Raw genomic sequence first — 12,673 nt, 5'->3', positions numbered from 1 at the left:
GAGTGCTTGAATTGAGTAGAAAGGTGCTTTGAAAGTATCAGTTTATTAGCATGCTTAGGGAGGATCTACAAATTATACCTGGAACAAAATAATTTGGATAATATACTCAAACTAGTTCTGCACTAATGTTCTATGAAGTTAGGTGGATTTGAAATTGCATAAAGGTAGTGTGTGTTATTTTAAATTACTTTAAATAAGTAAACTCTCTTTCAAATTTAATTTGAGAAGAAAAGTCATGAGTTTATTCACCCCATGATTTAGTTGGACTGTTCCCAGAATAACTTTAGTCCAGCTGCCAGGAGAGACGTTTAGTTTTTATATATAAAAGCAGCACCACCCATTTTACAAGATGCTGGTTGTTAGATTGCGCTGAAGATTATGAAGCAGGGGCATGTGTGTCAGCTGCTCCTGTTAACATAGTGTTCTTGTTAAATTTTGTTTTTGAGCTCTGACACGTGTCTTAATAGAATTTATTTCTTTGGATAGGACACGAGACACAACCTCACGGTGAACCTGACCACGCTTCGTGTGTGGTGCTACGCCTGTGGCAAGGAAGTTTTCCTGGAGCGTAAACTAGGTCCTCACTCACCTCACAGCAACAGCAAACCCCTCCCCTTGCCGCAGAACGTGGGTCAGGTATGAGCCAGGCTTCCTTTCTATTGTTATCTCACAACTTGAAGATACGGTTTACTTGTAGAACAGGCTGGTTTACATATTCACGAATGAGGAATTCCACCAGTAACAATTAAACTGTAGTTATTTATTTCCTAGACAAGATCTTTTATTATAAGGTTTATGTGTGTCTGTTACAGGATGGCAACAAGGCCCCTGGGAGTCCTACCTCCCTGAGAGTGCCCTCTAATGGTGGCTGTGAAGACATAGACATGGAGATGGAAGAGGAAGACGACATACGTGCCAGAGGTGAGCTGTGTTTAACTGATTACCACATCAGTGTCACAAAGAGTTAGCTGATAGATCTTATTAATGAATACTATCATTTTCAGATTAAAGTATTCAAATCAACACAGCTAGTTTAGAGTTTATATTAGGGCTGCCACGATTTGTCGACTAGTCACGATTACGTCGACTATCAAAATCGTCGACGACTGATTTAATAGTCGACGTGTCGTTTGAAGCTTTGTAAGATCGCAAAAGACACAGAAGTAGCAGGATTTAAGAGTGTAATAACGGACTGAAACAGAAGATGGCAGCACTGCATGTACAAGGATGCCAGCTGCCGTTAAACCCCGAAGAAGAAGAAGCAGCTGTGTCCCAGAATTCATAGCGCGGCCCAGCTTAGTTTCCAACAATGGCGGTAGCTAGTTAGTTTTAATATTACTCTTATTATTCTTTCTGGGTCACAAAATAAACGTTTAACATATTTTCAGGCGAGAATGTAGCTGTGTAAACCTCAAATATCTGCTCAGTTTATCAAGACACCACATATTTTCAAAAGCGCTCCGACGTTTTCGGAGACGTCTGTTACCCACTAGCTCGATAGCTAGCCGGGGGCTAGGTCACTAGCGCCGTGAGAACACCGGACTCCCGGCAAATTGTTTTCAAACCCACCGCTGTCTTTCGCGACTCAGGTTAAATATATATGAGTCACTTAGATAAATTAAAAATGTTGTTGTTTGGCTTTTTTTTTTTTTTTTTTTTTTTTTTTTTTTTTTTTAGTATTTTATTTGTTCCTGAGTAAATCGGTTTGGCTGAGATTAAAGTTATAGTTTTTACACAGCTGAATAAACGTAAAGCAGACAGCTGATTATCAGAAGTGTGAGATGCTGGAGAATATACTCCGGTGTCCTGTTATATTTTAGATAGCAAGGAGTTTATTAAAATTTACCGAAACAATCTGCAAATTTCATTAAAATTGAATAAACTATCATCTTGTCTTTATTTTTAGTTAGCACCTTAAAAGCTTAAAGCTGTAAGCTAATGATAGTTATATAAGAGCAGATGCTGCTGGTGCAATAAGCTGTAGTTTTACGTCCAGTGGATGATGATCTGATTAGTCGACTAATCGCATAAATAATCGGTGACTAGTCGACTATCAAAATAATCGTTTGTGGCAGCCCTAGTTTATATTAAACACATCCATTTATTGTGGCAGACGGCCAAAAAACACAACATCTGCCACGAGAGGTGGTGTTTACTGCAGCTTAAGCAGCAGTTTAAGCAGATTTTGTTTTAACAGTCATACAGCAGTTCATGAAATATTCATGTGCTGTAATCTATTGATTTGTGTTTGTTGACCCTGGTTTTCGGGTCGATGAAGACCATTTTTAAATTTGCTTCAGCTGACATGTCCTGATTTCTGACTGTGTACACAAAATGGACATTTTTCCTCTTTTGAAAGCCCAAAGAAAAGTCCACATTTGATGGCTGGACTTTTATGGTAGTTAGGATTATCTGGTCCAGAGATCCATGTTCAAGTCATCCACATAACAGATTGTTATTATTTTGGATATGGCACTAATTTAAAATATGTTATTAATTACCATTATCAAGTTTAGCCATTAAAATTACTAGTCTGGATATAAAAGTGTTGTGTTTAGATTTCCACACTAAAAAAGGCAGAAAAAGGTTTGAGGTAAATTACAGAGGCTGACACTTGTTTCAAAGCTCTGTTTTCTTGGTTGCCTTAGTGATACATCCTTGCAGAAGCCTGAACAAAAGCATGGGCATACTGTACCTGCTGTAGAGACAAAATATTCTTCCTATTGAAAAAAACGTTAGTTTAAAAAAACCAAGCAAATAAAAAAACGGCACAACTCGTGTCCACTGAAACAAACAACTATACTGTTTTGTTTTTTGTTTTTTTTTCTTGTGGCATACTTTGCCAAGAGATCAGACTTGTTTATTTGATTTACTCCTGGCTAATTTATTAATGATAGCTTTGGCGTTAACCACATTGCATGGCTAGGGGCTTGATTTTTATTCATCTGTGACAATCAGACCAAAAACACCTGAATGCAAGGACTAGCAAGTGTGGTTCAATACTTTTGTCCATTTACATAACATGAACTACCCATTGTCCTTGTTGCACCAATGGGCCAAGTCCTTTAAAAACTATTAAGAGGTTATTAGAGATGACAAATTAATGGTAACAAATATATTTCAAATCAAAAAAATGAATACACTCTGCTAGGTAAAGGTTAAAGATGTCCAGTGGCCTGTTTGAGTTGACATTGTTGCTTTTATGTGTGGCACAATAATCAAATAAAATCAGTCAAAACCTTTGCAAAAATGTGAAGTATAAGTTCAACAAACTGGCAAACTTGCAATCAGTTTCTCACAATATTAACCAACAAAGGTAGATATGAGAGGTACATGTCCCGCACGCTCAGATCAAACACTGAACATGCTTCAACGTGCCAGCTCCCCAGTATGAAGTCTGTGCAATGTTCGGTTGAAGGAAGCAGGCAACTGCACAGTGAGCGAGCAGAAGTCATTTGTGCCGTTTGACTGTTTTCATGTGTCTGAAAACAGTCAGACGGCATCTCTGCCTGTTTTCTGCAGAGAGAGTTCAGCTGCGGACAGTGTCCTGTGTTCATTAGTGAAAACGGCTTAAAGGTCGTAAGTGAAGCAGTTTTATATTCAAATCTTCTAATTAAAAGTCAAAGCTCTGCTGCCTTAGACACCTTTTTAATTATTAAAATCAAATACTTTTGAAGTCAGTGGGGTGACAAAAATTTAATTGTGTTTTATCGCCTCTTTAATCCAAGTTTGACGAAATTAAAGATGAACACCTCAAATGCAAGAGCTCTGTAATCAGCAGGTGGTTTAGTTCAAAGCGAATGTTATGAATGTAATTAAACAGAGAAGTAAATTTTTGCAATAAGATGAGTGTTTTTAACGGCTCTGATGCACCAAACAGTCTTCAAATAACTAGAGCTGAGAAAAGCCAGCTAATGTGTTGCCTAGCCACCCCCCCCCCCCCCCCCCCCCCCTTAGTCATCTGAAACATATATTAAAACACAAACAAAATCAACTAACAATGATTTACTTGCAGCTGTGAATCTGCAGATGAGGGTAAATTAGGATGACGTGCGGTGCTAAAAACTGTGGTAAACTGCACAAGGACTATGAGCGGCAGTGCAGCTAAATGGGTTCCTGTCAGCTCTGTCCCACCAAAGTCACTGTGGAAGTAATGTTTGCACACAGGCTCCACCAAATGACATATGTTATGTTGCGCCTCATGTGGTGCAGCTCGGGCACTGGCACTGCTTCACAGATATTTTTGTCACACATGCAGATCATATGATTAGGAAGCATGGTGAATACGCTTTGAAAACTAATGTGCACTGCAGAACAGGCTGGTCGTATATGTGGGCGACATATTTATAAAAGGAAAACACACCTCTGGACCGCTACAGCAGGAATGGACACAATTCAGCACCGCATGTTCCCTCATTTGGTGTTTTGATGAAGGCACTGGACCCACATATTCCTGAGGTGTTTAATTAGGTCAAGTTCTGCTGGTGACTGTCCATCAGACATAATTTTCATACTGATTAAACCATTCACTGACTGCCTTGTGCCCTGTGGATGGGAGGGATTGTCATCCCAGAAGCTTCCATGTTGAATGTTGGTGTGTAACAGTGGAAATTCGTTCTTTTGGTGGGTTTGTCAAAAGTGTTGTTGTTGTTGTGTATATACTCAAGAAATCAGCTGTTATAGGTGCAACATTTGAGTAATGAAGCACATCCCTGTTCTACATTTTATCACCTGTGGCCATGGTTTCACAAGGTGAAAGAGACAAGTGCATGCTGGGACCTTGTTTATTGTGGTTTGTGCAGTGGCTGTGCAACAAAACTCATGAAGGCTGGACTCAGAATAAATAGAAACATAGGTTCTCGCTTGCATTCCCCAAAACATTATGGCAAATGAAGTTCTAGAACTTAGACCATTGTTATTATACCCCAAACAGAAATAAGACTTTGAATTGTAGTAGGAGCGATAAAATCCATTAATATGAGCTGTGTAATGGGGTGGAGACCACAGGCCACAGCAGCTGTGTCTAAAATACACTAGGCAGGCACTTTTTCCTGCCCCTGCTGTAAAATATTAATCTCAGAAATGAAACGGGTCTTGTGAAAATGTAGACACTTTCTGTCTGCCATTAAAATTTACGAGGAGTTGATGAAAGGCTTGCTTTAATTTCCCCGGTGTGCTCTGTCTCCGTCAGGCCTGACAGGACTGAAGAATATAGGCAACACCTGCTACATGAACGCTGCCCTCCAGGCCCTGTCCAACTGGTGAGACCGCTGTTTATCCACCTTCTGTCCCTGCGTCTACCTGTCTATCCCACTGTTCCTGCGCAGACAGCTTTTTCTTCGTCTGACTTTCCTCTCATTTCTCACACTGTTAACGCGCCTATTCAATAGCCATTTGCTGTTTTATACACCGTCTGACTGCCTCTTATTGACTGTGAGAAACAACCGCGGCTGTGCTCATTTGAGAGAGTGACGGCTGAGTGAAAATTGCTGCAGTGCACCATTTGAGATGACAGAAATGGCCTTTTGGAGTTCCCTGTAGGGTCTTCTCTTACAGATGAACACCAACTCTTCTACCCCCCCCACAAGTCTTCTTCTGTTGCTTCTCCTCATGTGTTTCTTGCTCCTTTCCCACCATTTCTTTCTTTCCTTTTTTTTCTTTTTCCTCTTTCTTTTCCTGTTTTTCTTCCAGTCTGCCTCATCTTTTATTGTTTATTGAAGTGCCAATCTGTGTGATTCACTGCTCATGTTTGGCTTATTTGCGGTGGTCACTTAAATTAGAGCTCTGCAACAAACCTCGAGGCTGTGTTATTGCTTTTATTTTTCATGGAACAACAAAGCAAAGCAAAGCCCTTCTTTCTTTCTAATACCATCTACCCGCAGGCCAGTAAATGTTTAAATTAAATGGATGATGCTGTGTCTGGATATAAGTAAAAATGGGAAAAGATGTGGGTCAAAATTTGCAATCTAAATCACATCCCAAAAATAGGAAGAACTGACTCACGCAGCTGCAGAAGGAGGGACCTTTTCCTGAAACTTCGCTTTGATGTCTGTTTGTGTGAGTGTAGCGTTCCTCAGTTACTTTCGGGTCATTATGCAAGTCTAAGGACTTTTCTCTTGCCAAGGGAAGGGAACACTCCATGCCTTATTCATCCTGTAGTTTGTCTCTTTCGTGCAAATTCCCATCCATTCTGTATTCGTCAAGTAAAATCCCCTCAGCTGTTTCTCTTTTCAGCCAGTCTGATGTCCTTCAACTCTCAGCTGTGTGAGGCGGTTTCTTGCATGAGACAAAACCTCTGGGAATTTGTGATATCACTCAATGACTGAAGTATGAATTTAAATGAAATGAATAAAAAATAAAGTGAAGGCAACATTATGTAGATGTGCCAGAATGAAACCTCTCTGGATCTCTGTTCTTTATAATATTTTTTAATCTTAGAGTCTAATGGAAAACACATTTAACCTTGAGTAGTATGATAATACTAAGGTATCAAAAAAGCTTTTTACAAATGCTACATATTATAATAATGCAGTATTGTTCTTTGCTCTGTTTTTCTGCCTGTGTCAAAGTTGATTGTTACATTCTGTTTTTTCAAATTACACACTTCACGCCACTCCTCAGTAATGACAACCAATGACAAACTGTTTTGCAGGAAGGACAGTATTTGGTAAAGGCTCGTTTATTCCTGCATGTGATATATTCATCCTTTCTTTTTTTTGTCCCCCTCCTTCTGCAGCCCACCCCTGACACAGTTTTTTGTAGAATGTGGTGGCCTGGTGAGGACGGACAAGAAGCCCGCTCTCTGCAAAAGCTACCAGAAGCTTGTGTCAGATCTGTGGCACAAGAACAGGTATTTGGTTATTTACATGACTGAAGAATGAATATTAACATGCTTCCATGCCACAGTTGGAATTCAGGGTCGCTTTCATTACCACCCCAGTCGAATAGTAAGATGTTTAGAAAATGACGCATAGAATGTATATAAAAGATGGATCCAGGTCACTTTTCAGACCTGGAAGTCCTGGATTATTTCCAGTGGCCAGCAGGGCCAACTTCTGTGTTTGATTATAAAAGAATTTGTGCTGTCAGCGTTAATCTCGCTACAGCGCTAAAAAAAAATGTGTGGAAAAATGACCTTACTTCCCAATTGATCCATTAATTCATGGTCTCTTACAAATTTTGAGTTTTAATGAATACAAAATGATATTTGTATTGTCAATTATTCTCCTCATTTAAGTCAAAATGGACAAAAAGGCTTGGAGCACTTTTAGACAGACCTAGCTTGTGATTGACAAGTCACTGTCATATCAGCACGCAGTGTCTCTCAACTTTAGGCTCAGTTCTTTCTGGATTTTGGTATGACGGCATGCAGCCTGATGTTGATGATGATTGCTGACTGGTTGAAAAATTCACTTAAACAGGAAACGCAGTAAAATAATGGAACAAAATTAGTGTGTTGGCTGTGATAGACAGTTTGATGTTTTTACACTCAGTTTCACTTCACTACAAAGAAGTTCTTTTCTTAATATGACTTTGAGCAACAACGTTTCTTTTATCTATTTTTACACTGCCCCCTTGGTGGCAGTACACTGCTACAACACACAGTCATATTCTGCAAAATTACTCATAGGCCCAACACGAAGCCATTCAGTTGGATCCAGCCCTCTGTTGTTGTCAAAGCTGAGATGGTGACAGCAAAAAAAAAATTCAAACTTTAAATACTTTGCAAAACAACGGATAAAATCACGCTGATTGTGTCCATCTTTAATATACAGTCTATCACATGAGAGCAGTTTTGCTGTTTCTAATTTCACACTCAACATTACATGTGACTCGTGCAAAAAAAAGTACTTCTTTAAATCAGGCTGTGTTTTCTCACATTGCAGACCTTCCTATGTGGTCCCAACCAACTTGTTCCAGGGGATCAAAGCCATAAACCCCATGTTTAGAGGATACGCTCAGCAGGTGGGTCATCCCAGATGATGAAATGAATGTGCAATGTTTTCATTACTACAAAAAACATGGGGACACTTGTCACACTTTGAGCCTTTTTCTAGAGCCAAACAGCATATTTGAGTCTTTCATTTGTTATAAAGTCAGCAGGTGATATGATGCAAACCTTTGACGACTGTGTTGTACGAAATAATAATATCTGTCTGAAATATGATGAAAGATCATTTGCTTTTATAATAATGTGATAGGCCTATTATTAATCTCTTTTTCTTTTTGATAATTGTATTGTTTTTTTTTTGTGCTGAGCTGGGGTCTGACCCCAGATTATTAAGATGCCCCAGATCTTATAGTCTCTCTTATTTCCCTTTCCCTCCATATCACTCTATTCTTATTCCTTTACAGAAATTACATTTTTTTCCAGCTCAAAGCACTCACTCCGCTAAACCGAATCCTTTTTTTCAGTCACTTTCTCTCTCTCTCTCTCACACACACTCTCACACACACACACAGCCACACAGCCACACATCTGGTCTAAAGGTAAATTGCTTGATTTGATTCTATTTGGCACTTGAAAGCAAAGTTTTGTGCATTATAGACATAAAGGTTTTTTCAGAGAAGTTAAATTGAAGTACTTTGTGTCTTTGGCTGGTGTCTGTAAATAAGGGATTTATAAGCCTGAATGGTGAATTGATAAAAGAGGCCTGTTTCCTCTTGGCTGGCCACTGTTTGTTCAGAGGTTTTAGCTGAAGAGTATTCATTTGTCACGCCACGCTGGGCTGCACAGACTTGGATTAAACATCGCTCTGAATGAAGTTAACATTCCCCAGCTCCTGTGAGAGGAGAGTTCATTTGGCTTGAAGAGGGAGATTGGATGTCTGAGGTTCATTAACTTTGATTACACGTTCATGAGCATTTGGTTTCAGATGTTGTGATCAGAATTGGGATAAACACAGAGGTGAAGTGGTTGTTTTATGTAATTTGGAAGAAGATGTGCTTCACTTTGCCTGTCAAACTCAGTAATATATTGGAGGAATAAATGGTGAGTTATAAGGAGCTCTGTTTTCCACATGCTATGGTGACCAAGATAGTAGAATAAATATCTTGCCCTGCTAATATTTTGCGTTTAACTGCACTGTAGGATTCCCAGGAGTTTCTGCGCTGCTTAATGGATCAGCTTCATGAAGAGCTGAAGGAGCAGCTACCTGAGCCCTGCGACCAGTCCCACAGCATCGCAATGGACGACAGTCCCGAGGAGGACAACCATAGCCAGTCAGACAATGACTTCCAGTCATGTGAGTCCTGCGGTAGCAGCGAGAGGGCCGAAAATGAAGTGCAGGGTGGGAATGCGTTGATAGATGACACCAACGAAGCAGAGATGCTGATTCCCGAGCAAGATGAGATTCAGGCCAATAGGGAGTGGCAGAAGGAGAAGAACATGATTAATGACCTGTATCGCTCCGGGACTAATGGCATTACGGGTGGAAGCACTGGAGTGGACATCGACAAAGATGTTGATACCACTACAGAGACCACGCCTATTATCAGCAGCCAGGGAGCCATCAAGGTTCAAGGCAGAGCGTCAGGTAAACACATGAGAAATAGTGGCTCATGTTTCACGGGATGACTTTTTGATATTCACGGCTAAATTTATGACCTTAAGAGTCTCTAAACCTTGGTCTTTTTTTTTTTCTTGCAGATTGCTTTCCAGATATCCAAATACCAAACACTACAAGACCACAAAGTCCAGTCCCCATGGAGGGACACATTCCCAAAATGTCCAGCAGTCCACCCAAAGCAGCCTCTGGCTGGCCCAGTCTGAACCCGGCACACAAGAAAGGTATTAAATTTTGTTTAGCGCCAGCGAGTTCATCTCCATTATGAGAGGGAGTCGTACCCAGAATAAGAACTGTAAATATAAAGAGGTTAGCAAGGTAACAGTATCCCAAAACTATCCTTGCTGACTCTTGTGTGAGACATGCTGTACTGTATTCTCAAATTTCTCTGCCTCTGTCTGCTTTCCCACAGCAGTGACCACATTCTCCCCGCCAAAGAACAAGCGCCAGAAGAAATATCGCAGCATCATCTCAGACGTGTTCGACGGGACCATTGTCAGCTCAGTACAGTGCCTCACCTGTGATCGGGTTAGTGCTTTTGGTTGTCTTTTTGTTGTTAGATCCGATTGAAATGGTAATGAAAATGCTGAGATGTTGAGCCGCAACAGAGGAGTAGGTAGAAAAAATGCCATTCTGATGATGGGAGGAAAGATGATCTGTGATCACAGTGACATTTTCGCCTTAAGGATAATTCTGCAAAGTGACAGCTCCCGACAAATCCTTATAAAAAAAACACAAACAAATGAAAAAGCAAAAAAACCCAAACCATTACACTTCTACCTTCTGTGGCCGTCAGGTGTCTGTGACCCTGGAGAACTTCCAGGATATCTCGTTGCCCATTCCAGGGAAGGAAGACCTGGCCAAGCTCCACTCATCCACCCACCAAACCTCCCTGGTAAAAGCTGGCTCCTGCGGGGAAGCTTATGCACCACAGGGGTGGATAGCATTTGTCATGGAGTACATCAAGAGGTGTGTCTATAACCCATATGCTGTATTTTTTATTTATTTGTTTTTTACATCAGGCACCACTCAGTAGCTGCTTTCTGTTTTTGTCTAAAATTCACCTCCTTCTGTGTTTGTTTCTCCTGTTAGTTGGTTCTGGGGTCCAGTGGTTACACTACAAGACTGCCTTGCAGCTTTCTTTGCCAGAGATGAGCTAAAGGGTAAGCGGGTGGGTGGAAAAATATGTTGTGCCAGTACAAACATCAAGAATGATGTCTCAATAATTGTTTGTTTTGTGTTTTTAATTTTTTCCCTTAGGAGATAACATGTACAGTTGTGAAAAATGCAAGAAGTGAGTAATTTATTGCACATTAACTAAAATGAGATCTAAATGGACTGCACCTGCAATGACTGCTCCTCTCATTGATCTTTTTTTTCCTCCCCACTCATAGATTACGAAATGGAGTCAAATTTTGTAAAATGCAAAGTTTGCCAGAGGTAAACTGACATTTCTAGATATTTATGATGAAGAAATCCAAATATTTATCCAATATGTTTTCAAGTGCCAAGCTTCTGAATTGAGAAATGTTTTCATTCTCCTGCTTCAGATCCTGTGTATTCACTTGAAGCGCTTCAGACACGAACTGATGTTCTCCACCAAGATAAGCACCCATGTGTCATTCCCCCTCGAGGGCCTGGACTTGCAGCCTTTCTTGGCCAAAGACAGCTCCGCCCAGACCACCAGCTACGACCTGCTGTCAGTCATCTGTCATCATGGCACTGCCAGCAGTGAGTGGGCGCAGTCACTCCCTTTTCTGCATGAGACCAGGGCAGCTGCCACCATTTGGCACATACGAGTGTCCTGCATTCATTCCCCTGGAAATAAAATTCACACTTACTTGATAGATTTGTGAATGCTGCTCTAACACATCCCCCTGTCTTCTCCCAGATGGCCACTACATAGCCTATTGCAGGAATGATGTGAACAATCTGTGGTATGAATTTGACGACCAAAGTGTGACTGAGGTGTCTGAAGCCTGTGTCCAGAATGCTGAAGCTTACGTGCTCTTTTATAAGTAAGCCTAGCACACTGTACTTCTATAACTCCTACCTGAACAAATGTAAAAACAAGCTCTCATTTATCTCTGTAGCATTTTAAAATTCACTACGCTGCTCAGCTATTAAAAATTGGATCGTACTTTTGCTTATTCATCTAAAATACTGATTAATATTTGATCTGTTTCTGTCCCAGAAAGAGCAATGAGGATGCAGTGAAAGAACGTAGGAGGGTGTCGGGCTTATTCAACATGATGGAGCCCAGCCTTCTGCAGTTCTACGTCTCCCGCCAGTGGCTTAACAAGTTCAAGACATTTGCCGAGCCAGGGCCCATTTCCAATGATGACTTCCTGTGTTTGCATGGAGGTGCGTATGAAAATGTCAGTTTTCCTGCTGAAGCCACTCGGAGGTCAGATTGTCCTTTTCCTCGCCCTGTGTCTAAATGCTTTGTGCAAAACGTTTTGCTTTGACTTTGACACAGCTCTTTGGCTTTTGTTCTCGCTCTGGATTTCTGATTCTGACAACAGCATTTCCAACTTCAGAAGAGGGGGAGGGGTTTCTTCTCTCTGTGAAGATGATCCTTCATTCTGTTTTTAGCAGAGAAAGGGGAAAAAAGTCCTAAAAGGGTTCATGCGAATGGAAGTGACGTAACTGAAAAATAATTTGTGCAGAACAGAGAATGTGTTTACACACTGTAAATAAGCACTTACAGCTTTCTCCCTCCTGCTTGGTAGTCACCAGCACCTAAGCACATAATAACTGGCTAGTCAGGTACATAAGCAGAGATAATATCAGTGCAGTGAAACCATGATTGCTTTGTGGCAGTGCAGCCAGTTGTTTTATTTTGTGTGCAAAGCCAAAACCATCACAGCTTATTTTCACTTTCCTGTTCAAGTGTGCCATGAAAAACACACTAAGCCTCCATCAAGAAGCTCTGGCTGCATGTTTTCCCAGGAGGACTTTTTGAAATAAACAGCTGTAAAATGGTGTTGGTGCAGACATAAAAAAAACACAAATTTTTCTTTGAATTGTTCATTTTAGTCAAAGTATCTTAGATTAAAGAAGCGAATTTAAAGACTTTAATTACCTGGTACACTGAGTAATTAAGA

The 12,673-nt window shown here is 40.6% G+C and overlaps 1 protein-coding gene across 3 annotated transcripts in view; it reads left to right on the top strand.

Moving 5' to 3' along the window:
• Positions 1–12,673, top strand: part of usp33 (ubiquitin specific peptidase 33) — a 28,762-nt gene that overhangs the window by 11,736 nt on the left and 4,353 nt on the right. For all 3 annotated transcript variants that reach the window (XM_040015413.1, XM_040015423.1, XM_040015431.1), the window contains exons 5-19: positions 487–636; positions 813–921; positions 5,192–5,261; positions 6,737–6,850; positions 7,887–7,965; positions 9,092–9,536; positions 9,650–9,790; positions 9,979–10,094; positions 10,363–10,535; positions 10,659–10,729; positions 10,827–10,860; positions 10,961–11,006; positions 11,117–11,297; positions 11,458–11,584; positions 11,761–11,930. In XM_040015413.1, the coding sequence (XP_039871347.1) occupies positions 487–636; positions 813–921; positions 5,192–5,261; positions 6,737–6,850; positions 7,887–7,965; positions 9,092–9,536; positions 9,650–9,790; positions 9,979–10,094; positions 10,363–10,535; positions 10,659–10,729; positions 10,827–10,860; positions 10,961–11,006; positions 11,117–11,297; positions 11,458–11,584; positions 11,761–11,930 (2,026 nt within the window). The remainder of the gene's footprint in view (positions 1–486; positions 637–812; positions 922–5,191; positions 5,262–6,736; positions 6,851–7,886; positions 7,966–9,091; positions 9,537–9,649; positions 9,791–9,978; positions 10,095–10,362; positions 10,536–10,658; positions 10,730–10,826; positions 10,861–10,960; positions 11,007–11,116; positions 11,298–11,457; positions 11,585–11,760; positions 11,931–12,673) is intronic.

This window comes from Simochromis diagramma, unplaced genomic scaffold (genome assembly GCF_900408965.1).
Source record: "Simochromis diagramma unplaced genomic scaffold, fSimDia1.1 OVJJ01000205.1, whole genome shotgun sequence".
NCBI lineage: Eukaryota > Metazoa > Chordata > Actinopteri > Cichliformes > Cichlidae > Simochromis > Simochromis diagramma.
The sequence above is the reverse complement of the archived record's forward strand: the minus strand, read 5'-3'. Positions and strand labels throughout refer to the sequence as shown.